Source organism: Stegastes partitus, unplaced genomic scaffold (assembly GCF_000690725.1).
Source record: "Stegastes partitus isolate 25-593 unplaced genomic scaffold, Stegastes_partitus-1.0.2 Scaffold168, whole genome shotgun sequence".
In the NCBI taxonomy this organism is placed as follows: Eukaryota; Metazoa; Chordata; class Actinopteri; family Pomacentridae; genus Stegastes; species Stegastes partitus.
This window is the reverse complement of record NW_007577899.1, coordinates 603,266-630,761: the sequence shown is the minus strand read 5'-3', so window position 1 is coordinate 630,761 and position 27,496 is coordinate 603,266. Positions and strand designations below refer to the sequence as shown.

Sequence of the window (27,496 nt, the reverse complement as noted above, 5' to 3'; positions counted from 1 at the left end):
TTTAAGGCCTCAGATTCCACATTTTCATCGAACGTCGTGATCTTTTGCCTCAAAACGCGAAATCCTGCCGCCCGCCTTTTGTCGTCTTTATTAAGGCACACGTCAAACAGCACGAGATGATGAGATACCAGATTAGATCAGATGGCATCAGATGAGATCAGATCACATCTGAAGGGAGACGAGATAAAGCTGCTGTCAGCGGCGGCGATGTGCTCGGCTGTTTAAACAGAAAATGGTTTTAAGAAAATCCTGCGCTGGGCCTGAACGTGTGCGCTCTCGTGTCTCAATTACATCAGAGGAGGAAAAAAAAAAAAAGACGTGAGTCACGAAGGGGACAAAAGCCATGTGGTGCATGAAAAGGTATTACCTGATACGGATGTGATACAGATATTACAGTGAAAGAACTCACTGGAGACACACACACACACACACACACACACGGCAACATGCAGCAACAGGCGAGATGTGAAGGCTCATAAATTGCATGTGAATGAAGCACTGCAGTGTGGGAGCTGTTCAGCCGCTGCATGCGTCTGGCTGGTGAAGCTGCAGGATACAAAACACACAGCCTGCAGCCACGAAAACGCTTTTCAATGATTCTGTGTCTAAATTTAAAACCCTTTCAGCGCGTCGTTCGGCTTCCCCAGCATTGTTTTCCTTCACATTCATAATGCTGCATGCTGACACACACACACACAGGCTGCTGATATCCGTTTATCTCCATGAAGATTCTATTTTAACATCTGCAGAGGCTGCAGTGAGCAATGAGAATGGAAAAGGTGGAAGAAATGCAAAGCAGAAAGTGTCCTGTTTCCCGGCTCAGAACGTTCCTGTGGTGGGAGAAAATGCACAACAATAAAACCAACAAGTCTGTTTCCCTGTTTGACTGAAATCACAGCGTTTTCCTGCTTTCATTATGCTTGACCCCCAATTCACTGACCAGAAAAAAAATGTAAAATAAAAAAATCAATTGCTACTTTTATTCGTAATTCTCATCATTTTTGCACAAATGCTTTTCCTTCGGGGCTGGTGGGAGTCAAAAAGTCCTCTTCTTCACTTGCTTCTTTGCAGCAGTATGCAAAGTGCTGAGGCATCAAATTGATGACTGATGCCAAAGTCAACACCAGCCCGAGTCTTGCAGATGATTTAATGTTGCCGTTAAACTGCAGGCGAGATGGAAATGTACGCTTTCATGCTCTGGTTGGACTTTCCCAACCCTGCATTCATTATCTCTCTTCTTACACTCTTATGCTGCTTCATTTGGATGATGGATCTGCCGGTGGCTCTGTTGTGTGTTTAGGCACAGCTGTGCTTTGAGCTAAATGCTAACAGAAGCATGCTAACATGCCCGTTAACAGGCACTCTGGAAATGTGAGCATCCTTATGTTAAGTCAACTGAGCTTAATAATGAGCACATTGAAAAAGAAGAAGAAGGAAGATCACAACGTCTCTATTCTGTTTGTTTAGGTTTATAAAATGTGGTGCTTTGCCGTCCAGGATTTGATATCGTCCAATCCAAGAAATCCTTCAAAGGGGTTTCATGGTTTAAGGTTGAAAGAAAGCAAATGCATCGTTGAAAAGATCTGAATAAAAGTGGACCTCTTGGGAAGCCCACAGTTGAGGGAAATGTACAAGTTTTGCGATCATTAGATATTGACTTCATGGAACCGTGACCTTCAGTTTGCAGCCGGGATGAGAGTCAGCACCTCCAAATCTGAAGCCACGGATCTCGGTTGAAACCCAATAGATTGCTTCCTCTGGGTTGGGGGTTGAGCTATCGACCCAAACAAAAGGAGTATCTCAAGATCTTGTCCACCTGTGACAGGAAAATAGAGCCTGACATGGACAGATGAGAGTGTCAGCAGTAATATGGGCGTTCTGTGGGAGTGTCACGGTGAAAAGGGAGCCGAGCTGGAAGGCAAAGCTCTCAGTTTAACATTTAGTCTACAGTCCAACCCCCGCTGATGCTCATGAGCTCTGGGTAGTGACTGAAAGAGTGAGATCATAGATACAAGCGGGTGAAATGGGTTTCCTCTGCAGGGTGGCTGGACTCAGTCTTAGAGACCGGGTGAGGGGCTTGGACATCAAGAGAGTGCTCGGAGTAAAGTCACTGCTGCTTAATGTCAAAGCGGAGGCAGCTGGGGTGGTTTAGGTCTGAATAGGATGCCTCATGAGAGGAAGTGTTCTGAGCACAACTGAGAGGAGATCCAAGGGTTGACCAAGAACTTACAGAAGGGCTACATGTGTCATCTGACCTGGGAATGCTGGGAGTTCCCAAGGCGGATGGATGGCAGGTATAAGACCTGGTGTGGTCCATATTTCAGCATGTTAATGTTCGCTAACTGAGCCTGATGATTGTAGAACCCCTTACCAAGACTAAAATCAGTTAGGCTAGAAATGTGTGCATAACAGTGACAGGATGGGAGCTGTATGGAGCAGTTTTATTTTTACTAAAGGACTGAACGTTTCCCTGTTTGCACTCTTTTTGCCATTTTAAGCTAAACAGCAGCTTGGTGTACTTTCATATTTTGACTGTATATAAAGATTTCTGAATCCTCTCTGATGTCGGCCATCGGTTTCTTGAAGAGCGGTTTTGAATCTCATTGTGGCGGCTCATCGACCGTCACCATCTTGGGGCTGTCAGACTCCCCCTAACTCCCAACTAATCCAAAAGTAACCAAAGAGGTGCAGCATGGGTGTCATCAGTGGTGAAATCAGCGATCGAGAGCAAAACCATTTATCGTTCCAGGATGTAAAGATGTTTATTCCTGCTATAAAGTCGGACATTTCAACAGGGGGGTCTATGGGGACGGACTCTGTGTTGGAACCAGCCTCGAGTGGCCAATCAGGGAACTGCAGCTGTTAGCACTTCTGCATTGGCTTCTTTTTTCACCCTGGAAAGTTGATGCTTGCTTCATATCTTTTGTGACACAGCAGAGGCAAATGAATGCCTCTCCATTCAAGATGAAATGTTCTTCATCCACTGAACAAGCTGCAGAGTTCAGGGTGCAACCGGGTGCAGATGCAACCGATGCCAATTTCATGATCGACTCCTGATTTAGCACAAAGGAGTAAGTCAGCAGCTCAGATATACACGCAGTATGAAGTGATCCACATAATGAAGCACTTGGCGGTTGGATCAGTTACAAATGGCATTGGTGCTGCTGATGTCACATGTCATGAAATCGCAAATCATTGGTTCCACAGCGCTTTAAACAAATCAATCATCCTGCACCAGTACTGTTACGTAACCACTCAGCAGGCTTAGTTTTCAGAAAATGAATAAGTAAATTTGCTCTGCTTTAGTGCTCTTGAGCACGACAGTATCGGCTTCCTCTAAAAAGCCCAAACAACTGGCATGGAGGTGAAGCCTCAGCGTTATTAGCCGTGCTAATGGTGCAACAGTTTACCCTGCTGAGACTTGTCACATGATCAGATCTATGTGGCGTCATTTCAGCTGTGGGTTTTGTCCTCCGGTTGCTGGGGCACAGCGAGGTTATCAGTAACATAGAGAGTGTGACACTATCCGCAATGACTATCAATAATGCTCACTAGCGCTACCATATCCCCCGAAGGAGGTGAGAGCACTGATACCCTCTCTAAGAAACCAGAGAGCAGGAGGGGGGAAGGCGGAAGACGACACAGCAGATGTGAGCTGGAGGAGGGAGGACACGGAGGAAGCAACATGCTGAGATGTGAGGAAACTATATGGAGAGCGAGCTTACTGGGGTTTTTTTTTTTTCTTTGAGAGGGAAGGGGGAAGATGCAGAAGGGAGCGGGGGGGGAAAAAAAAGCGAGACGAGCGGGTTACCTAAAGCAGAATTTTCTTAAGAGCTGTGTTTATTTGCAGGCAAGGGTTCTCGCAGAGTTCTTCAAATTATAACATGAAAGAGGGAGATGGAGGTGAGGGAGTTTCGAGTGAGAGGTGTGGAGAGGAGAGGAGGGGTTCAAGAGGAGGGAAAAACAGCGCAGTGGAGCTTCAAGCAGAGACTCTGTAAGTGCCGGATTGCAGGGAAGGAGGGAGAAAAAAAAAAAAAACAGGAAGCAATGGAGAGACAGCAAAAGAGACGGGTATGGCTGCTATTTATAAACCTGCAGGAACATGTGGACGAGGCTATGGAAAATAAAACAATGTGAGACATAGAGAGAGAGAGAGAGAGATGGATGGATACCAAGAAGAGCTGCTGCGAGTGGACAGAGGGAGAGAAACGGGGGAGGAAGGGGGGAGGAATACATTTACCTTGACTGACACTGCGACAGGGAGAGAAAGCAGAATCCCCCACTCCAAGAAATTGTAGCTCCATAACATCATGCGACATAATCTCTGCAGTGGGTTTGCTGTGGGGCCACACTGAATATTACAGCGTGCATGAACGGATGCTCGTGCACAACACACACACACACATGCACACACACACACACACACGCAGCAACAATCACATGGTTGCAAGTGTGCAGGTGATTTTTTTCCTCTCCAGATCATTTCAAACACCTGCAAGAGCTCACAGGTTTGCTGCAATAATTAATAAAATAATAGTGAAAAGCTGACTCCGTCTGAGACAAGTTTTAAACCCCCCCAAAATGTTTTCAGCTCCAACTGGTGCAGCAACAGAAACCGAGGAAATGAAGATATGTAAGACGATCAATAGTATGTAACAGATAAATAGAGACGTCGCAGTGACATTTGCAGGAAGTGAGGAGGATCGATATCATCTGAGACCCGGACAAGTGGTCATTTTTAGAACAGAACCCCTCTTTAATGTGCTATTGACATCAATGCTGTCAATACGCTGCAGCGCAAAGAAGAAATCAATCGTTTGGACACCCGGCTGGTGCAGTGGTGGCATTTGAGGGTCAGAATTCAGAATGATGGAGCTGAAACAGAAGAATGTTCTGCAAAAGTGTATCAACTGGAACTGAGTCCACTTGTGCTTAAACTACGTGGCAGCGTGTGAATAACGCGACTAGTTTCAGCTTATTCTATGGTTGTAGTCAAACGTTGCTATGGGCGACAGCATCAGCTACTGTATAGGGTAAAAATGCATGATGAATGTAAAGTATCCGTTGGCAGGAGACGGTGCTCCTTCAGCGCCAGCCCTAGACCGCCCACTAGTGGTGGAGGTAGAGATTAGAAGCTGTTCATGCATTTTACACTCATCTGCATTGGACTGAGTGCTCTCACAGTTTAAAGGGAAAATGCAAATTACAGCCTAATGTGTTCATTGACACTGCTGTTGTAAAAGGCTGTTTGTTATATTTTCTCTAAACCTAAAGTAAGTAAATGGTTAGAAAAAAATCTAAACACAACAAAACACATATGTGCATGTCAAATGGGGCAAATGGTCAAAAGCAGTCCACACTAAATGTCCACGGTCATTGCTTTTGCCCTTAAAACTCATCTGTGCATTAATCCCACTCTGCTTTAAAATGGCTTGGATGTAACTCTGCACCTTTACTTCTTATAAAACATGTGGAGAACAACGTGAAACTACACAAGATGACACAACAGCAAGATTTAATATTGGAATAATTCAGCAAATACTGATTTCAAAATTGATATTTAAAGCCTCACCCTGCATTTTGACAGAATTGGTTTCTTAGATTTGATGTATGTATGAATGAAAGTCTGAATTTGTTTTCGAGTCATTTGTACGTAAGGCAGAAATTCTCAGCTGGATATTTGAATCATGATGCGTCTTCCAGTATAAAAAACAAACAAAGCACCATATGGACACGTGAGCAAGGTGAAAAAACTTGATTTTCACCTGTGTGGGGCGTTAACTCAACCAAAAGGTCACTGATTTAACATAAGGTCAAGAATCTTAGTCATCAAGTGTCTCATTTATAAAAACCAGACTTATACTTCACCTGTGCTTATGTTTGATTCATAAAAGATGCTGGTCATCATGAAAACCTCCCTAAAGTAGGTTCAAAGAATCCCATTTAAAACCTGCAACCCCTACATCTCAGATTAACTTTAATTTACAGCACCTGCTTTGTGTTTTCCCCTCATACAATACCAGCAAAAACATGAGGGTTCATTCAGGAAAAGCCCTGGACTAAGAGAGAAAAGCAAATGTTTGGAAGACCAGATCACAGCAGCGGTGGAGGAGAAGGTAGAAGCAGAAAACATGTATTATTCAGTGGGCTAAACAGTGGGTTGACAACAAAACCCAACATGCAGTTTGCAGTGAACGAGGCAGAAAGACAGAGCTGACCCTCAAACTTACATCCTGGTTTTAATTCACAACACTTAGCATCTGGTAACTTAGGCCCCGTTTACACATAGTCAGGTATCTACAAAAACGGAGCTACGGTTTCAAAAATAACATTGTTCACACCAGATCGTTTTTTTTTTTTTTAAATCTTCATTTACACAAACCCACATAAACACGTTGTTAAGAGCTGCTATGAGCTGCCACACCTATAGGGGGCTGCGTAATGAGAAGCATGAAGCCATGATATCCAATCAGAATCCTGGAAAAAACAACGAATGGCACAAACTACTTCCTGTTACTTCAACGATAACGGCGCGTTTGGACCGACAGAAGTGGAGCTCCTCTAAATGTGGTGTTAGAGGACAAAACGAGTAAAATACTTGAACGTAGCCAAACTGTAAACACACATGATGCTGATGATGCTTCTGTCGCACACTGTGACGTCAAACTCCGTCTCCTTCGGTCTGCATGAAAACGTAAAGACGGAGTTTTTCCAAATCTCCGCTGTGGATGGAGTTTTCAGATTTGATCGTTTTTGGTGACTTGTAGCTTCGTTTATGTGTAAACCAAAGACTCAAACACATTGAAATATCACCGTTCTGGCTACGTGTAAACAGGACCTTATTCCTCACACCTTTCAATGACGAGTCCGATACCGTCAGAAGTTCACTGCAAGCTTGAATGCATTTAAATCCCAAACTGCAACAGAAGTCCTGCTTTGTCCCCATACTGTGCTTCGTTTTAGCCAAATAAGTCTCACATGTTGTGTGTCTTTCAGTTCACAATCCTGGAGGGATGGTTCATTTCATCATGTCTCTATAACCCCTGGATTTACAGCCGTTCAAACTGGACTGTTTTACTAATTAGCTCGTCCCCTTCAAGAAGAAAACTCTTCATCTATCACAGTTGGAGCTATACTGAAAATATTCCTGTAATGTTTTATGTAGCTTCACAATCAAGCCAAAGTTTTCATTCGTGTCATCAACCGCAGTTGTGTTTGTAATTTACTGCTACTTACCTCATGCTGGCTCGCTAAGACGTGCTGAACATACACTCTGAAATGCAATTTTTTGTTACTGAGCCCAGACATTTGTTTTCAGAGTGTATTAAATTTCATCTGTAAGCTTGGATGCTGCTCCAAGACAAACAAGATGAAGTTACATAAATCCAGAAGCCTGACTTTCTTAAAACAAAGTGAGAAGCTAAAAAAACAAAAGAGGAAGGGAAGAGGACGTCAATGTGTTACTGGTTCTTTGCTCAAATGATAACGAGACGCTGCACCAATCACAGACCGCAGCTACACCCATGACATCTGGACGGAAAACCAAACACACCTGATAGCTGTCATACCTCAGAGAGCAACCGGCAAACCCACAGGTATGTCTCCATGTCTTCTGCTGTGAGCATAGAGGGCAGGGATGGGTTTTAATTTATATTTGGTAGAGGGGGTTCATCATACTTTCAACGACACGGGGGCTGTTCTGAATGGCTGTTTTCTTGCAGCTATAAAAAGCTTAACTGTCGGCTTTGGAAGTGACTTTATTGTTGCAGGTTATATCTTATCGCACTGTTGATTTAAAAAAGAAAAAAAAAAGAAATCAAATGGATAATTAGAATTTTTGTGGCATCAAAAACAAAAAAAACACAGAATTAGAAGTTTTCACCGAGACAAATGTCGTCAAAGTTGTTTCCTCTTGTCAACATTTGTGCCTGTTCCTTGTGTTTGATGACATCAGACTGGAAGGCAGCTTTTATTTGTTCACATTCCAAAAAACCTGTTTGAGGGGATATTTGATTTGCATTTTCTTTCCATCTCTTCCTCAATCAAAGCGGTGGTTAAAATCAGTGGCACTTGATGCCAAACGCTCTTTGATCATTTTGTACAGTCTGATTTCATTTTGACAGAAGAGTTCAGACATGGCCGACACGCTGGACGTGAACCAGTTTCGCTGCTCCATCTGTCTGGAGCCCTACACCGACCCAGTCTCCATCCCATGCGGACACAACTTCTGCAAGCTGTGCATCGAGAAGTTCTGGGACACCTCGGAGCGCTGCTGCTGCCCCCTGTGCATGGAGGCGTTTTACAGGAGACCCGAGCTTCGGGTCAACTACTCCTTCCGAGATGTTGTCAATCTCTTCAAAAACCCAAGTCCGCTGACGAGCAGAAAAGGCAGCGAGGCGAGAGCTGGCGACGTGGCGTGTGATGTCTGCACGGATGTGAAGCTGAAGGCCACCAAGTCCTGCCTGGTGTGTCTGGTGTCCTACTGCGAGACCCACCTGGAGCCTCACAAGACAGCAGCAGGCCTGAGCAGACACAAGCTCATAGAGCCGGTTAGAAACCTGGAGGACAGAATATGTAAGAAGCATGAGAAGGTCTTGGAGATGTTCTGCAAGAAGGAGGAGAAGTTTATCTGTCAGATCTGCGCCCAGACCGAACACAGCCGGCACCAGGTTTTGACGTCGGAGGCGGCGTCACAGCAAAAAATGGTAAGATAGAGGGTTTTTTGTTTTAATTTAACACAACACTTGAAGCAAGTTTATTTCAAACAGTGGCATAGTTACTATATATGACAATCTAGACCAGGGGTGTCAAACTCATGTTCATCCTGGGCCACATAAGCATGATGTTTGCCCTCAGAGGGGCGGTTGTAATTATAAGACTGTATAAATGTAACATATTGTTAAATAATTGTCTCTGCATTTGATTATTAGTTAATCTACGTACAAATATTGTGCATACCATTACTTATAAGTCAAATATATGTAGCAGGGCTCCAGACTAACTTCCAATGGTAGCACTGACGTACAAACTTTCTTCGTTGGTCACACCAGCTGATGATTTGCTTTTAACTATCAGGCAGACAGACTGAGTCTATGTGACCATTTCCAACCACAATAAACAAAAAAATTTTTTAAGATGAGAACCAAAAGTTAGGTTTAAGGTCGGGTTCACACTTTGTACCAATGTTTCCCCCTCGTGACAGTCTGAATAAAAAACCTGGCACCTGGTTTAAACCTAAGCATGCCGGGCCTAAACTTGGTTTTGGGTTTAGGCCTTGTGATAGCAGCATTAAAACTGCAAAAAATATGCAGCAAGCATGTTTATTTCTTTACTTTTTTCTTTCCTTTGCAATATTCTCAAGAGCAGAAAGAAGAGAATCAGCGAGCTGCTGTGTCTGAATGAGCCTGTTCTGCCTGACTGGCTTTTAAATGTTAGCCACATAGTTCATCAAGCTTCTAACCACATGCTGTGTGAAGACGGGTTAATTTTGCAGCGTCACTCTCTGGTGTGAGCAGGCCTTAAAGCTTCATGGTTTCTTGGTTGTTATCTAATCATGATGTTTGCAGTAAAGACCTGCATGTGCTTAAACTGAGGTCAACAAGGCCACGGCTGACCACACCACCAGCTTCTTCGTCCAGTTTGATGCTTTATTTTTACTACAACCGGCGTTTTCATTTTCCTTCCAGATCCAGGTGAAGAGGAGGGGGAGAGAAGTGGAGCTGATGATACAGGATCGACAGAAGAGGATCGAAGAAATCAATCGCTCCAAGATACAAACCCATGTAGGTTCAAACTCAGAAGGTGAATAGCAGCAGAGAGCCTTCACTTATCAGGCCTGTCAGGAGGCCTCTAAACTCAGGAGAGTGAAACAGAACGCCTCGTATTTATCAGCTGCACACACCTGCCTCCGCTCAAGCACACCTGTTTACAACGTGGCCTCATTAATACCCCAGTCCTGAAACCAGAGAGTCTCATTTCCCCTCAAAAAAGATTAAAATGGCAAAGAAAAGGCAAGAAACAAACTAGTGTGAGACAGCGGATGTGTGGAGTTTGGAGACATTATTTGCTGCGCTGCTGAAATTATGTATCTGAGCATCTGTAGAATAAAAATGGATATTTTCCTTCGTCTTGTGCTGAGAAATTAAAAACACTTTTGTCGTATGGCTTTAAACAAATACAGAGAAACATTGCTTTGCAGCTGGTCACCAAACTGCAGGAAAATTACAGAAATAAAGATGATTTCTAGACTTTAAGGAAACTATCTTGGCTTTAATGAGAAATGTCAGTTGGCAGCTGTCCTCTCCAACCACATGTTATATGATGTGCTTAAGGTTACTATAAAATTCTACATTTGCTTACAGACGACAGCTGTCCTGGTTTGTCATTATCCAGCGTTGATGTACGCAGGACTTTAATTATGAAACCTCCTGTGCTTGATTTTATAGGAGAACGCACGGAGACAGATGGAGACGAGCGTTAAGGTGTTCACGTCCGTGATCGACTCCATCAGAAAAACCCACAAAGAGCTGACGGAGGAGATCGAGGCGAGACACAACGCCGAGCAGAAGAGGTTCGAGGAGCTCATCGCCGAGCTGAGGAAGGAGATCGATGAACTGGAGAAGAAGAACGTCGAGCTCCAGCAGCTCTCGCATATTGAAGACCACATCAGTCTCCTGCAGGTCAGCGCGCCAACCATCTAATCTGGTCTTCCATGGGAATGTAGGACTGTATGTGGATGTATGCCAGTGTCAGCGCACGCATCGCTGGCTCTGACATATATAGGCCGATAACAAGTCTGAAAGTCTCTCGCGATGCATGCAGCCGTGCGAGGCTAGAACGCTCATTACACACCAGGAAACGAGCCCCGTCAGGTCGATCTTATTTACTTAACTCAAGGGGCTTCACTGTCAGAACAACAAGACACCCTCGACTCTTAGACCCTGGATTTGGAGAATGAATAAATAAAATACTTTCACTCGACTCCGCAGCTCCTTATCGCTTTGAGCTACTGATGCACGATATTAAAATTTCTGGCCGATATTAAGATTTCTGATATCGCGATAACCGATGTCGATATTCAAGTTTTGTTCACACTGAAAAATGAGCATCAGTAAGCACTGTGAGAACGTAAGGAAGCCCAGACCAAATTACCGTAATTTCTGGACTATTGAGCACCTGAATATAAGCCACACCCACTAACTTTAAAAAGAAAAAAAAAATCGTTCTTTCATTGTCGCTTTCCTCTCGAGGCAAATTCGTAAAAATGGTAAAAATGCACAAATTAGCCGCATCATTGTTTAAGCCTCAGTGTTCAAAGCGTGTGAAAAAAAGTAGCGACTTATAGTCTGGAATTTACGGTAGACCACACAGTCTTATTTATTATGTAACAAAAGTAAAACATTAACATATTTAATGTTCAAGTCCAGGACCATTTAAGTAAATCTGTGAAATAGCAGAAATATCAAATGTAGAGACGAAGGCGCTGATGTTCGACAATAATCTGGTTTTATCGTCGGCTAAATTTGTTAATCGGACCGATACCGATATATCAGAAAAAACATTAATATCGGCCGATACAGATGTGGTCGCTGATATATCGTGCATCCATACTTTGAACATTTTGGCATCTTTTATTGCATATTTTGTACATACAGCCAACATCTGTACAGCTGCTTTGTGTTTCACTGTCACCACTTTGTACAGTGTTTTCAGACACAGCAGGCTTCTGGTTCATAAACCAGCTTCTTCTATCAGAGTTATATATTTAGACTTAAAATAATCTTTCTGTGGCTTTGATGTTCCTCCCTCAGAATGTACAGACCTACAAGTTCCTGCATCTATCTCAACCCAACCCGCCGTCATTTACAGCTCGAGCATACCAGCTCGCCTAAAACACTGTAAAACTACCCTACAACACAACAATGGTGAGCTGTATTATTGTAGCCAGACATGTTTAAACCAGAAACTGATTTTAAAGAAGAATAATGACGACACAGGAACCTCCATCCTGAAAGCGGACAGGATCGGCTCTTTAGTTTTGTTACGTATGAAACCCGAGAGTTTCTGATCTGCGTTCATGAGGCGGTCATCAGTACGCTGCAGCTTCAACGCAGAAACTCTCCACTGCTTATTTCACTCATGTTGTGTGCATGTAAAAATAAATAAATAAACACCATATGGACACGTTAACAAGATTAAAAACTTGCTTTTCACCAGAGGGGGTGTGAAGAACTCATGCAGGGATGGATATCACTTATGCAGAGGAAGAAGAAGATTACTGGATGGTTAAAAATGGAATGCCGACTTACACATATCGTGAAACGCTCGTCTTGATCTTAACGCATAGTAACAGTAAAAACAGAGTCTGATATTAATCTGCTGATGCTGTCTTTACATGGAAACAAATGTGCACTTTCACACAAATTGGAATTTTTTACTCCTAAAATCCAGATTTTTTTGGCGTTCATTAAAAAATCCATACGGTAACCCTTCATGGCAACATGTCTACGCACTGGTGTGATCATTTCAACTCGTGTCCAACCTCAGCAGCGCTCCTTTCTCCCGTTCTGCAGGCTTTCAGCAAAGCCCACGCACTTCCACCAACCCAGAACTGGCCAAGCATCCCCGTTAACGAAGTGGACTTTCTGGATTATATACGAACATCTTTGATTAGAGCCAGAGAGTTCATGAACGTGGAAATTAAACAGCAGGCAGCCACCGGTAAGTCTGACACTTCAGCAGTAAACATAATGCAGAATTCAGTCCTTCAGATGTAAATGCATGCAGAGTATCAGGCTTTAGTCAGTTTGTGCTGATTTCCTAAAAAAGAAGGTTTTAAAAATGACAGAAGAGTTAATGAGTAAATGAAAAATAGCTTTTCTGACTCCTCGTGTTTGACAGTTTGATGGCTGGAAGCTGATGTGATGAAAACGCACATGAAACGACTGATAAACTGCGCTGTCACGGAGGCCATTTGATGTATAGAGCTGGTTTTTCTTCATTTATGCGCTCCGTCATTCATTATTGAAAACATGAACGGCATCATTCATCACCCTGCTCATTGTGTTCTGTCCTCCCCCCGCAGAGCTCAGGACCGTGCAGAAATTTGCAGGTTTGTCGTTTTTATCGAGCTTCAAAGTTGGATGTGATTATTAATCAGATCTGACCCTAAATGCAGCCGTCGTGCATCCATGTTTGATTCTGTCCTTTCCAACAGAGGACATCAGCATCGACGCCGACACCGCCGGGCCCTGGCTGCTCGTCTCTGAAGATGGGAGAGAAGTGAGGCAGTCGCCGAAGAAGCAAAGAGTTCCAGCCAGCATGGCGAGATTCACAGAGAACACGTTTGCCGTTGCAACTCGGGCGTTTTCCACCGGCAGGCACTACTGGGAGGTCTGGGTGACGGGGAAGTTCAACTGGCTGCTGGGACTCGCCTCCGACTCCCTGAGGAGGAGCGAACACGTCGCTCCCTGCCCAGAGAACGGCCTGTGGACGGTCGGCCTCCGGGACGGGGCGAAGTACTTTGCTTCCACAAAGAACCCGTCCCGTCTGACGCTGCCGTTCCCTCTTCAGAGGGTGGGAGTGTTTGTGGACTACGAGGAGAGGCAGGTGTCCTTCTTTAACGCGCTGACCATGACTCACATCTTCACCTTCACAAAGTGCAAGTTCACAGCAAAGGTTTACCCCGTATTTGATCCTTGTTTGGCCCCAGAGAAGAAGGAGATGGCTCCTCTGAAAATCACCATGGTAGAGATCACAAAATGAAAAGTTGATGACGATCATGTTTAGCGCTCTAGATGTCCTGTATGAGCTCATCAGAAACAGACTGTATGTCCAACAGTGATTCTATGACACATCACAGATCACCTTCACTCATTTGCACTATAAGAGAAGAGGTTTATTGTGTATTTATTGATGCTGATCACGTTTCTATACACGATACAACATATCGTCAGCATCGTGGTCATTTATCATAACTGATCAGATGTCTGAACATATAATGCACTGACAAACTTTACAATTAAAAAGATGATTTTATTTTAACAGGTAAACATCCCTGTGGACCTACATCCAGCAGCCAGTTAGCTTAGCTTAGCATAGCTTAGCATAAAGACTGTAACTACCACGTTGCATCGTGTTTGTTTAAAACCAAAGTGTAAATATGAGGAGTCACTGAGTCGGGTTTTGTACTTGATAAGCAACCAGATGTAAACACCAGGAAGTCACCGCTTCCACCTGACACATAAAACCCAATAAAACGATGAGTTATTGTGTGTTTGTACATAGCAGATAATTTGTCACGGAAAAGATATTGATTTCCATGTTAACCATAACAGAACAAGCCAAACCTGTAAATAAAGTCAGCATCAATAACCTGGATTCTAATAAATGTTATTCATTATTTTCACAATGTTTGACCATAAAATGACACCGTTATTGTATTTTAATCTGAAAAAAAATATGTTACAGGTATTTGTCCTTATTTAAAAGAAAAAATATGTTCATTAAGGAATATTTAAAGGTAAATATATATATCTTAAACTATTACAGATGATTTTTTTGTGAAACTTGAGAGAATATCTATTAAAATTGCTGAATAAAGTATGAATTTATATGAATTGTGTATAATCCTCTTTTACAATGTGTGACCATAAAATTCAATTTTTACTGTTAAAATCTGCCAAAAAACAATATTATTTTACTGATGTTTGCTATTATCGTTGTTAATTTTACAGGTTTTTAATCATAGTATAGTATATTATTTTAAACATTAAAGTGTTTTTCTTTTACAGTGTTGTGTATGATATAGAGAATGTAATGTTTTAGTTACTGTTGTCGGTTTCATCTGTTTTACTTTTAACAGTTTGTCAAAGGTTTCAAATATATAGAATGTTAATATTTCTTGTATTCTGGGTTTTTTTGTTGTTTTTTTTCTTTCATCTCTTGCTCCAATAAATGCAGACATCTGTTTTGTCTCTTTATTTTCATCATTGTATGCTGAACCTTCATAGTAACCGTGATGTAAAAGGTAATAAAGATTCTGAAAGAAACATTTTTTGAAGGTTGACATCAGTGTTACTCATCACAACAACAACAGAAAGAGTTTTCTTAAGACACAACGGCTCAAAGAAAGGTGGAAACAGCAACACAACTCCACCTATCGCTGGTGGTTTTAGGGCTTTGTGTGTCTAAGCACAGCCACAGAAATGGGAGTGTGATAACAAAAGGAGGGCCTGTGTGGAGGTTTGGGTGTGTCGACTCACGGTGGGAGGGTCACCGAGAGTTTCAGGAAGCACCTGAGAGTCATAGCAAAGTACACCGAGAGAAGGACTGCATTGCTTGACGCCAGAGGAAAACATGCAGAGTAAGTTGTACCTTCTCTTACATGTACTTTGTGGTGGTGTTCATTCATGTCGGATGTGTTGTGTTCTGGGACTCTTGTGATGAGTGGAGGTTTCTGTTGAGCTCGTCCCACATGTACAGTAGGAGAGCTGCAGCAAGAAAACAAAATAAAAAGCATCTCCGAGTGTCGTGTTATAATAAAACAGCACAGCTGAGTGAATAGAAAGGATCTGAAGCTGCTCGTGTTGATTATCTGACTGTTTCTGTCATGTGTGGCTGCTTTGTTCAAATCTCGTCTGATATGAGATCTGAGCAAAACTACTGAAAGTTAAAAAAATCACCAGCAGCTGAGTTTTGTTTTGCTGTAGACGGCACAGAGCCGACTGAAGCTGCGTCTCTGACTAATCCTGAGGCAGGTGCAGTGGGGTTGAAGGTCCTGAATGTCTGCATTCCTTAGATTGTTTCTCACCCACCGTGGAGCAGAGTGACGCTGTTAAAGAGACTTCCTGACTTCAGATGGTTGTTTCCTCGTGGCTGGACTTTTCTTACATAAGTTGAACTGATTTTAATCTGCTTAAAAAATGTGTGAAAACCAAAGAGTCAGAAAACTTTAGGATAGAAATGGTGTCCAGCTTCTCTTTTCTCTCCCTCTTAATTCTCTTTTTGGAAATCGTACTGATTTGTTTTCAGTTTCTAGGTGTTTAGATCATTGATAATGTTTAGAAAACTCTTTTTTTTTAACCTGGAGGTTGCGCTGGTAGAATCAGGGAGCCCATTCTGGCTAAAGCAGAGCCGCTCTGTTCACATGTCAGAGAAAGATGCTGGACCTGCCCTCTGCATGGCTGCCATTGGTCTGTGATTATACGTTTAAATGGGTGAAAAAATGACTTAATACCGTCTGCTTTTATTTATTTCAGCACCTCAGAGACAATATTGAGTCCATCCCATCATCTGAACTCAAGCCCACACACAGCTGCACGTTAACTAACTTTACAAGTCGTCTTACAAGTTTTCAGGTCATAATACAAAATGACCTCATTACACAAATCACTGTCTCGTCTCCTCTGTGGCTCTTAATGGCCTAATTCGAGCGCTCAAGAGATTTTGTTTTTTTTAAATCCAATATTAGCTCTAATAGGTATAAGGGTAGACGACGCGTCAGCACAGACGTCAGTGACGTTTCTGACTGAAGCGACAGTTGAAACATGTCAAAGGTAAAAACAGCTCCTACCTAAAAAGAATACTTACTGTCTGATTAAAGAGAAACCTTATACCTATAATCAGTAGACAAAATTAATCTAGTCACGCGATTAGCTCTAATAGCCAGACTGAGGAGAGTTTTTACGCAACAAAAGCGTCTCATCCAGTAAGATGTGAAGTTTCCCTCTAAACTTAACCTGCCGTCAAATCTCTTTCTAGTCAGTTTCATAACACATCGGCTCACGTCACTCTCCTCACTCTAAAAAAACATTATTAAAACAAAGACCCACAACTATGAAGAGATGTTGAACTATGTCTGCCTCGTTCTGTTAAACTGTGTTTGTGTAAAAACCAGTCTGGCAGGAAATTTTAATAAAAGATCAAAGAACAATAACCACAACAACTGCATCACAGTTATGTGTTTCTTTTTCCTCACTGGACTTGTTTATTTAATCTTTGCAAGAGCTCAGTTTTCTCTGGTTGTGTTTTATTTAAACTCAAATTTCTGCTTCAGCTGATTTGAAACTAAATGAAATTCTGGTAATGAAACTGACTTGATGACATTTTTGTCAGGATTTCAAGTTCCCACCCTGACTTCCTTAAAATGGAAACTTTCATTCTAATTAAATACACAACACATTTTTAAAAAGTCCTTTCAAACTACATGGAAATGCAGTTGGATCAGCTTCATTCTTTATGAGCAATCTACTAAAAAGCTTGTGTTTGTGCTACGAACTCAGTTTAGTTTGCTGAACATGATTTGATCAGAAGTTTCCAAGACTGATGCAAATGTTGTGTTTTTTTTTTTGTTGGATCAAAACATTTTTTTTTAGAGTGTAGTTTGGATAAAGGGCTGAAACTGGGAGAAAAAACAAAAAGCATTTTTAATTGTAACCAGCTAAACGTAAGCTCGGACTTCCTTCAGTCAGCAGACCTTCTTGGTTTGGACACACTGAGCCGAACCAGTCGTCCAGTCTGCAGACATTTAGACACATGCCTCGTTCTCTCTGACTTTCTTCCCTCCGTCTTGCAGGCATGAGCTCCCCAGGAGGCCGAGTCCTCTCCGAGGAGCAGTTCTGCTGCTCCATCTGCCTGGAGGTGTTCGTGGAGCCCGTCTCCACTCCCTGCGGCCACAGCTTCTGCAAGGCCTGCCTGCAGGGCTACTGGAACCACAGCAAGAAGTTCCTGTGCCCCATGTGCAAGAAGAGCTACAGCAGAAAGCCCGAGATGAGCGTCAACCGGGTCCTGGCTGAGATTTCCTCCCAGTTCCAGGGGCTGATGCAGTCTGGAGGAGCCTCCAGGGGATCCACGCTGAACGTGAGCTCGGATGCGGGACACAGCAGCTCTTCAGGGCCGGATACGGGAGAGTTCGCTCGGCCCGGAGACGTTCCCTGTGACGCCTGCATTGGGAGGAAGTTAAAGGCGCTGAAATCGTGTGTGAACTGCCCCGGGTCATTCTGTGAAGCCCACCTCCGGCATCACAAGAAGGTCTGCTGGAGTCTTGTAGATCGTTATGGGGCTATTGCATAAAACTAAATCTGCCCCTTTTCTTGGAAAACCCTCTTTTCTCATTTGTTAAATGCTTTTTCTGCTTGATTGGAATTTATTTGAAAATATTCCCATGAATGTCTATTTTTGCATATTTAAATCAAGACACCCTGCATCTGTTCGCCACTAAATATGAAATTACAATTAGAATATGTGTAATATTCACTGAAGCAGATTTCCAGCACGTCTGGACCCTGTAGCGGGTTTTATAACGTCTGCATTTGACCGCTCACGTTCTCGGCCGTCTCCAGGTCAAGACCCTGACGTCTCATCGTCTGATCGAACCCACGTTCCACCTGGAGGAGAAGATCTGTAAGAAACACGAACGCCTTCTGGAAGTCTACTGCCGCACCGACCACGTCTGCATCTGCACCGCCTGCGCCGAGGCCGGACACAAATCCCACGACATCGTCTCCGTCGACCACGAGTTTAAGAAGAAGATGGTGAGCTGCAGAAGCGTCGCTTTTCCCCGAGTTACTGATTTAATTACTTAGTGACCTCGTTGACCTTTGTACAGGCCGTCCTGCAGCTGCCTCGCTATAAAGCTGTGTGCACATTGATCTCACCAGTTTTGATCTTTTGCTCACAGAATAATGTGGGAAAGAAGAGGTCAGAGCTGAAACATCTGATCAAGGAGAGAGCCAAGAAGCTGGAGGAGATCAAACAATCCATCAAGGTCATCAAGGTGAGTCCACTGAAGGACAATGTGGTTATGAGGAATCAGCAACGATGTGGGTTTTTGTGCCACTTAGGTCCGTTTTCAAAGAGTTTGAATTGATCTCTAGAGGAAGATAAGCTGCTTTCTGATGACTTCAGTGTAAAAATCTAAAACCTTTATCAAATTTTACCGCATTGGAAGTATTTTTGGTCGGCTACCTTTAGCCTACCAGTGTTAAATCCATCAGTTTTATCTTGTGTATGTATGATCAGAGGTGGACGTTACAGACAATCCTTCAATCTGCTTTTGAACGTAACATACTGACATTGAGTCAAATTACAAAAATCAAATAAAATGTCTTGTTTAGGGAAGATTTATCACATAAAAAACTGCAAAACTTCAGTAAATAAATAAACAAAGTGACCAGTTTTCTGGAGTGGATCGGTACTTTGTGGCCAGTTTCCATGTGGCTGATCTGAAACTGATCCTAAACCAGTCTTGTGCTGTAATTACCTCCATTGTGCATGTTAAATATTTGCTCTAATGTGGCGCCTCTCATGCGCTGGAGCTCAAAAGCTCTATTTGCACTTCAAGCAGCTCTCTGATCCAGGCAGGTTCATACAACCAGAGCAGGCTGTTGCTCGACAGAAAGACGAGCCCTCTTCTGTTCTCAGCCTTCCTACTTTTACTTTGCATTGTGAGAGAAAATGAAAAACATTCGGGCGGCTTGTGTCCCACATCTGTGTCATGCCTGTCGTGCTCTGCGGTGGCGGCGGAGGAGGCGGACGCACTTTGTTTTTGTCTTGCGTACACGGAATCAGATCCTCGTCTGAGGCCGTCCAACCGGTGAGACCGGCGCAAACATTCACCTTCAGTTTCTCACAGACTGTTTTCTTTTAAACCAACAGTCACCTCAGGAATAAGAAACAAGAAGGATCACATGCTTGGATGGTTTTCCATAACAAGGCAAACCTTAGAGATAAGAGAACACTGAGAAGCTCTAATTGGATTTTAAATTAGTTGAAAAACATGTCAACATGTAATTTTTAATCTCCAACATGTTTTACTGCTTTTAAAAAGCTTGAGGGCTACTTTTGGTTTCCTGTTCAGTCATATTTACTTTTACGAGGATTCGGTTACAGCAGCGTTGGATATCAGATTTTCAGCATCAGTGTGTGTGTGTGTGTGTGTGTGTGTGTGTACTGTACAAACACACAACATGTGCCTCCTGCTGCTGCATCTGCTGCTTACAGATGTGGAGATAAAGAGTGATGCATCAGTGAATTCTGTTCAGCTCTGCAGATGATGCGAACAGTAGAACAATGATCATAGAAAAAAAAGAACCTCTTCATGCACTGTACTTGTTGGGTAACTTGTTTTTTTCTTGAGAAAAAACCTCGACTGGAATTCAAAGCGTCATGTGGATCAGTTAGAGATGGTGGTTTCTCGTTCCAGGGTGGGAAATAACCGGTCGGTCCTGTTGTTCGAGTGGCAGACTCAGTGAGCGACTCAGGAGGTGATTGATTTTAAAAAAAAAGGGCTGAAACTGTTGAATTTTAGAGGATTTGTTAGAATCTAATTGGCCTTACTGCAACCTGACTGCAGGTAAGCTGAAGCAAATGGAGTGAAGGGAAGCATAATGTTATATGAAGCCTCCACTAGTCAGAGATATGCAACAATAGATATGTAAGGACAAAGGTGCAAGTTGGTTTTTGTGCAATACTTTTAACAAGACAGTTAGATGCATTTTACAACATTATACCCAATAAAAGATGTAAGAGACACGAGCCAGCATAAAATTATTTGTAACCAGTAAAAAGTTGAATTCAAACAAAGCTAATGTTAACCTTAAGCAAAATAAAGTAGTTTTAAATGCAATTCAATAAAAACTGTAGGAAATAAGAGAAGCTAGAGTTGATGTCTGCAGCCAGTGAGTAGCGATTATACAACGTCCGTCTTATCACAGCTGAGGCACTAAAACCTTAGTTTTACAACTTCAACATCAAATAAAGACTAAAAATAGACCAAAGATAAAGTACAGTGGGTGCTAATCAAGTAATCAAAGATTACATATTAAATATTTATGGCATTATCAAATTAAAGACAATAAATAAATAAATAAGGCTATGTTTCTTCTGAAAGGTTTAAAAGTCCCAAACCAAAGAGATAAGAAAGCTCTGAGCCTGTAGACTGGCCATACAACTTAAACTGTTTATTACTGCAAGATGATTTGTCAAAACTGAAGCAACAGAGGCTGAAATATCATCAGTTTTAAGGCCATTCTGTGCATTTTGCCTCCATGTGTATCTGCATACGTCTGTAAGGGTTCACGTTGACCTCTTTACACACATGCAGCCCAAAATCTGTAACGGCATGTTCGAAATGCACTTCCTGACTGGGCATGAGCCAGGAAAAACACATGGTGTTCAATACAAGTAGGTGTGAGAGTCACCGTCTTCCACAGGTTTACAATTCATCATCACAAGAGGTGCAGCTGCTGCCGAAGTTTGTACGTGCTTTGATTTGTACGTGCTGTCCATCAACAGTGTGTGAAAACCCCGTGTTACAGTCGTCCACTAAGCTCAGCACACAGTGGAAATCACATCGGCTCATTGCTGCAGCCCCAACAGGAGCTACTTGATAGATCCTATAAGAAGCATAAAATCACAGCCTTTCAGAAAAAAAAAATCCTGTGTTGTTTTTGACGAGCAGTGTAATCATCATATGTCAGACAGCACATACCGACTGTACGAACAGAGTTGCTGTCCACTTTCAAAATTAGCATCAGCATGTGCACAGGAAGTGGCCTTGAGTCAGTGTAGGTGAAGGTCTGGGAAAGCCCGGATGCTATTTTCTAAAATGTATTTACAAGGTCTCTGCCTTGTAAATGGCCATGTTTTTCCAAAATCATCAGTGTTATCATTAGAGTTACTTTCTCAGCCTTTTAAAAGCTGCTTTAGACAAATGGTTTCTCCCCTTAATTATGTTGGATTTGATTTGTGTGGACTCCTGCAGGACTCGTGTTGTCCCATTAACATTGTGATTGTCAGCCTCGTGGCGCGTATTCACGTTCACTGTCCCCTCCATTGCAGGCCAGCGCTCAGAAAGAGCTGGAGGAGAGCTGGCAGGTCTACGCCGAGCTGCAGCGCCTGGTGGAGCAGAGTCAGGCCGAGCTGGTGGAGCTGATCGCCACGAGGCAGCGCGAGGCCGAACGTCACGCCCAGGAGCTGGCCAGAGGTCTGGAGAACGAGCTGAGCCAGCTGAGGAGGAGGAGCAGCGAGCTGGAGGCCCACGCTCAGACCCAGGACAAAGTGCTCTTCCTTCAGGTAGCGGAGACATGAAGCTGAGGGTCCAGCTTTATTGATAGTACAAAAAAGGTTCCTCATTAATGGTGATTGCTGTTGCCAGAGGTGGCTCATAGCATTTATCTGTCACTAAGTGATGCAAGGTTTAAGTTTCTGCTGCTGACTCCATCCTTCTCAGTTTCAGCTTTCATTTCTGTTGGACACATTTGTTGATCTGCAGTTTTTACCCACCAAACACTTCACATTTGAAAAGTTAGCTTCTCAACTTGTGCAAAAGAAAATGCAATTAAGACACAAAAATCCCCCCAATAACCTCCGTCTTAAAGGCTCCTGTCAGGCCTACAGATTAATACTGGGTGATCAGCGGGAAAAGAACAGATAAAGTAACCAGCATTCAGCTTCAACTCAGCCAAGTGTGATATTTTTTTGTGTGGATTTGTTTTGGAATATCTTGGATAAGCTTCCTCCACCCAGAACACCACACCAGATGGAGAAACTAACAGAAGTGCATCCTCAAATGGGGAGAAGGATAAAAATGGGTTTTCTAAAAAGGTCAGAGAGAGATTTGTCCCAACTACTGCCCACTGAATCAAGAAGGATAGAACCCAAGATTATGACCCACAACACAACTTATGAGGGAATTTTGCAAGAGGTGGTTTGGGGGGGAACAAAAAACAATAACTTAATTCACACATTCAGACACTCAAACTTCCCCAAGAAGGCCAGCTGATGGTGCTGAACCTTCTGATTCCCCCAAACTGAGCTGAGAGTCAAAGACCTCTTTATATAGTCTCCCAGCCAGGCTGATGACCAACAGCTGAGCTCTGCTTCACAGGTGCAGCAGATCTACCTGATGAGCAGGTGAGCCGTCACCTGGTTTCTGTTAAAAAAGATCAATTTAGGATTTTATCAGTTATTTGAGCTGATTTATTTTTTGGCTCTTTATGTGGATTTCATTGCTCGTGCAGTTATAGATCCACTGTAACTGCAGCGTTGCTTTATGGTCAGAGAAGTGTCATGTTTTAGAAGTGGAACCGCAAACTCACATGTGTTTCATCTTTTCTCATTTCTCAGAGAGCGTCTAGTAAGGACAATAGGTTCCACTTGTTTGTCAGTAGTTTTAACGTGACACTCAAACTGCAGTTTTAAATATGCATCCTCACTGGTTGTTGGTCCAGTGTGTGGCCTACATAGTCAGAGCAGCATTAATATGCATCTGGAGCAGAGCGAGGAAGTTTATTTGTTTGAAAGGCTAAAAACATGAGTGTCAGACGTACAGTAACGGAAATCTGAGCACATCCACCTTAACAGACTTTAATTATTTCACCAACCGGGCCCAAACAAACTATATTTTCAACGTATTTCTTTTCAAATTCTGCACATTCCACACACTCTTAATTGCAAAGCCAATTATGCAGAAGACCTCCATGTCTGCAGCAGCTGTTGTTGCTGAGAGATTTGAGAGACGACATCAAAAGCCTCCACCAGCAGTCGGCCTGTTACGCTCATTTCCCCCCTCGTGCATTCAATCTGAACTGTTTATGTGGATAAAATGCTGATTCTTTCATACATGAAACATGTCTTTGAAGTCGCTAGTTGAGATTTTTTCTATAAAAGGAAGCAAAGGCATGAAGCTTCCAATCAGTGTTTGGAGGAACAAAGCTGAGAGCAGGCGGATAAATACATCCACTGTTCTGGATCTCTTCTGGTAAACAGTAAATTTGCTCATCCGGACAATATCCTTGAACTCTTTTATATTTTCTGTCAAAGTGATCAAGTGTTCCTTCTCTGTTCTGCGTTATAAAACTCAAATTTAGCACCGCCTCTGTGTCTGACTCGACAAATCTGTATAAATCAGCAGGACAGCCTCCAACAAAGTCAGCAGCGTCGTATTTAGTGTGTTCTTTTCACCGCGCTGGCTTCATTTTCTCTGAGGGGTCATTAAAATTTCATTTCATCTTGCCTTGCGTAACCTTTTCTCTTGTGTTTTCCCTGAACCAGACGGCGCTTTCAGCCCCACCCGAGCCCACCGATTGGTCAGCGGTCAGCGTCAACACTGACCTCTACCTGGGAACCATCCGCTCCTCCGTCAGCAGCCTCATCGACAAGTTCCAGGAGGAGCTCAAGAGGCTGTACGGGAAAGGTGAGGGCGGCCCAGTTGGTCTCTTATGATATGATATGATACATCACTATAGTGCAGGGGTCTCGAACTCCGGTCCTCGAGGGCCGCAATCCTGCAAGTTTTAGATGTTTCCTTCTTCCAACACACCTGATTCATATGATCAGCTCATCATCAAGCTCTGCAGAAGCCTGATAACGATCCTGATCATTTGAATCAGGTGTGTTGGAAGAAGGAAACATCCAAAACTTGCAGGATTGCGGCCCTCGAGGACCGGAGTTCGAGACCCCTGCTATAGTACTTGTATGCAATTAGCAGTAAATATATTATATGCACATTTATTTGTGTACTAATTTAGTGAATGTGTGCAGTTTCTGAGATTAGCTGTCACCATATAATTACATTATATTTAAAGTGTAAAACTGATGCAGGGCTGATTCAGTTAAAAATAAACACCTCATGGTCAGACACACGGGCATCACAAAGCTATAATTTCACCAATCACAAAAAAAAGACCAAAAAAAGTTGAATTTCTTTGATTATTTTGCAAAAAAATAAAAAAATCAACATGTGCAACATTTTCCACGTGCGTCCAGGTGTTACCAGGACTTGGTAAATAAACGGTGGCTCTACATACTACAGATATTTAGCTATTTATATTTTTCATTCGTTCTCCTTCTTGCGTTCGGTGTAAACACAACCTGCAGTTCAGTCAAAAGGTCAGAATTTGTGTCACGTGACTGTCGATCCCGGCTGAGTCAGTCACGGTTCTTCTGTTGCGCTGAGGAGCACAAAATGTTTTGTTTTTAGCAGAATCTGGTTTTGGACAAATGGTACATTTTTAAATGAGACATGTAGAATGTGGGGATTTTATGACTTTGTTTTCTAATGGAACTGCTAATTAAAGATTCTTTCAGTTTGATGAATTGTGCGATTTCGGTGATTCCTTTAAAACATAACAAAGCCTGTTGGTGGATTTCAGGGTGTCGAGGTTTACACGTAAACACATAAATCCATAATTTACACGTTAGAGTCCAAAGATTACTCACAACTTTTTATATGACGTTTTTTGCAACGTAGATAAATGAACACGTCGTCATGTTTTATGTAATTTGTGCAACCATCAGCCTAATTCTGGTGCCCGTGTAGAACATTAATACAACATTACAGTAAAATCCATCCTCTCTCGTTTCATACCAACCACACGTTCTGTGCAAAAAATCCCAAAGCAGGAATATGCAGGTCACTGTACTAACAGTTTGGAATAGAAACGTGACTCATCGCTGCACCACACTCACACGTTCACACATACAAGATGGTTGGACAGATGGAGGGAGTGTTGATGCCGCAGTTCATCCACTTGGAATCAGTGCAGAGGCAGCTGAGTGACAGCAGCATGTGTCTTGAGCATTTACAGCTCTGGATTGGATCTGCGTGTTTACCACCCACACGTGCCATCTGCTTTGACTTTGACTTCTTAGCCGAATGACTTGTTGACTGAATCTCTTTCTTTCTTTCCCTCAGAGCTCCGAAAAGTGCAGAACTACTCGAGTGAGTAACACTTTGTCAGCTTGTCAGGATTTCCTGCACTCGTGTGTCTAACTTACATGTCAGTGGAGAGTTTTTGAGCATTTTGAGCAGAAGTTCTGGTAAATGTCCACTAGATGGAGCCACTTCTTCACAGCGTCAATCCACTGGCAGGCAGCCAGTTGAAAAACTCCCTGACACACACTTACATGAGCTCACATGTCCAGGCACAAGAAATCCATTAATGCAATCAAAAGCATTGTCTCTTAACATCTTATTCTGCTCGGTCCCGTCCAGGTGAGGTGATTCTGGATCCCTCCACAGCCCAGAAGAACCTGGTTGTGTCTGATGATGGTCAGCAGGTGAGATACGAAGAGCGTAAGACCTCCCACTCTGAGGGTCCCAAGCGCTTCAGCCCGGCCCTCTTCGTCCTGGGCAGGGAGGGTCTGAGCTCCGGGCGACACTACTGGGAGGTGGACGTGGGCCGCAAGATAGCCTGGACGCTGGGAGTGGCCCGAGCTTCAGCCCGCCGCAAGGGGGAGATCCGGCTGAGTCCTGATGGGGGGTACTGGTGCCTGTGGCTGAAGGGCGGCGAGGTGAAAGCTCTGGCTGCCTCCCGCCTGCCCCTCATGCTGCCGTCCCAACCCAGCAAAGTGGGAGTCTTCCTGGATTACGAAGCGGGCCAGATCTCCTTCTACGACGTGAAGGCCCGTCTGCATCTCTACACGTTCATGGATACGTTCAGCGAGAGCATCTATCCAATCTTCAGCCCCTGCCTCACCCAGGAGGGGAAGAACGCCTCCCCTCTGGTCATCAGCCACGTTAAACACAGCTGAAGCAGTCAGTGAACGTTTAGAACATCTCATGAGGTCTGATGGAAGCACAGACAGTCCTAACTTGTCTTGAGAGATGATACTTTTCTCCTGAGTGAACCAGTTTGAGGACGTTTTTTACATGTTTGCGAAGCATTTTACCTCAAATTACAACCACATCACATCAAAACAAATCACTTTGCACTCACTGCAACACTTCCTCATGATGCTAGGAGATGCTATGTTTGCTGAAATAAAAGCTTTAATGACGTGTTTTTGCAGTCTGGTTACTCAGATGTAGCCAACAGTTGTACATACAGTAAACAAGAAGGATCTTATCGTGTAAAAATATGTGAATTCTTCCAAAGGCCACATTGAAGCTCATGTTTTTACTGTTAGTGTCGCTCCCGGTTCAGCTGGACGTTTAAACAAAGCTGCACCTCTGGCACTTTCCTTACTGTGTAAGTCTTATTTAACTGCAACTAGAAGGCTTTGGACACTTTACATATTAAAGCAATGAAGTTAATAGATGTAAATTTTATGCCCAGAGGCTTGAAATGAAGATTTTTAGATGTTTGTAATGGGCATTATTTTTAAACAAGGATTGTTTAAGGGCCATGAACTCTGTTCTGTATTTTTTATATTGAATAATTGCCTTTGTACCATCTTTCTGAACTTGTCCAATAAAGATGATCAGACACAAAATATATCTCTGGGCTTTTGTTTTCATCTTGTTAAGGAATTTGTTTCTCACCCATCCCAGAGTTTGTCAGTAACAGTTAGGATTCAGTCAATTAAACTCCTCCTGCACTGATCGATGCTTTTATATTAACGAATCAAGTGACTGAAAATGAGGCAAATATTATAAAATAATGACAAACAATGAACTACAACTCTAAGCATTTATCTAAAATGTACTTTTCATATAATATTTGATCATTTCCTGTGTGAAGGGAGCACGTGACATGAACGCTGCTCTCTAATT

The 27,496-nt window shown here is 42.9% G+C and overlaps 2 protein-coding genes across 2 annotated transcripts; both read left to right on the top strand.

The window, feature by feature from the left end:
- Positions 1-894: 894 nt before the first annotated feature.
- btr12 (bloodthirsty-related gene family, member 12) lies at positions 895-27,216 on the top strand. Its single transcript, XM_008279720.1, has 9 exons — positions 895-899; positions 15,326-15,364; positions 17,576-18,030; positions 18,342-18,533; positions 18,680-18,775; positions 21,841-22,074; positions 24,055-24,196; positions 25,697-25,723; positions 25,997-27,216. The coding sequence occupies exons 2-9, from the start codon at positions 15,358-15,360 to the stop codon at positions 26,533-26,535; spliced, it is 1,692 nt and encodes a 563-aa protein (XP_008277942.1). The 5' UTR covers positions 895-899; positions 15,326-15,357; the 3' UTR covers positions 26,536-27,216.
- LOC103355817 (E3 ubiquitin-protein ligase TRIM17-like) lies at positions 8,136-14,408 on the top strand. The gene is made up of 6 exons (XM_008279735.1): positions 8,136-8,705; positions 9,687-9,782; positions 10,446-10,679; positions 12,573-12,720; positions 13,085-13,111; positions 13,217-14,408. The coding sequence occupies exons 1-6, from the start codon at positions 8,136-8,138 to the stop codon at positions 13,762-13,764; spliced, it is 1,623 nt and encodes a 540-aa protein (XP_008277957.1). The 3' UTR covers positions 13,765-14,408.
- Positions 27,217-27,496: the final 280 nt, after the last annotated feature.

Coding starts and splice junctions, on each gene's coding strand:
- LOC103355817 (XM_008279735.1), top strand. CDS start 8,136: ATGGCCGACACGCTGGACGTGAACCAGTTTCGCTGCTCCATCTGTCTG. Junction 8,706..9,686: donor CGGCGTCACAGCAAAAAATG/GTAAGATAGAGG, acceptor TTTTCCTTCCAG/ATCCAGGTGAAGAGGAGGGG. Junction 10,680..12,572: donor ACCACATCAGTCTCCTGCAG/GTCAGCGCGCCA, acceptor CCCGTTCTGCAG/GCTTTCAGCAAAGCCCACGC.
- btr12 (XM_008279720.1), top strand. Junction 18,031..18,341: donor ACCTCCGGCATCACAAGAAG/GTCTGCTGGAGT, acceptor GGCCGTCTCCAG/GTCAAGACCCTGACGTCTCA. Junction 18,776..21,840: donor AATCCATCAAGGTCATCAAG/GTGAGTCCACTG, acceptor CCTCCATTGCAG/GCCAGCGCTCAGAAAGAGCT.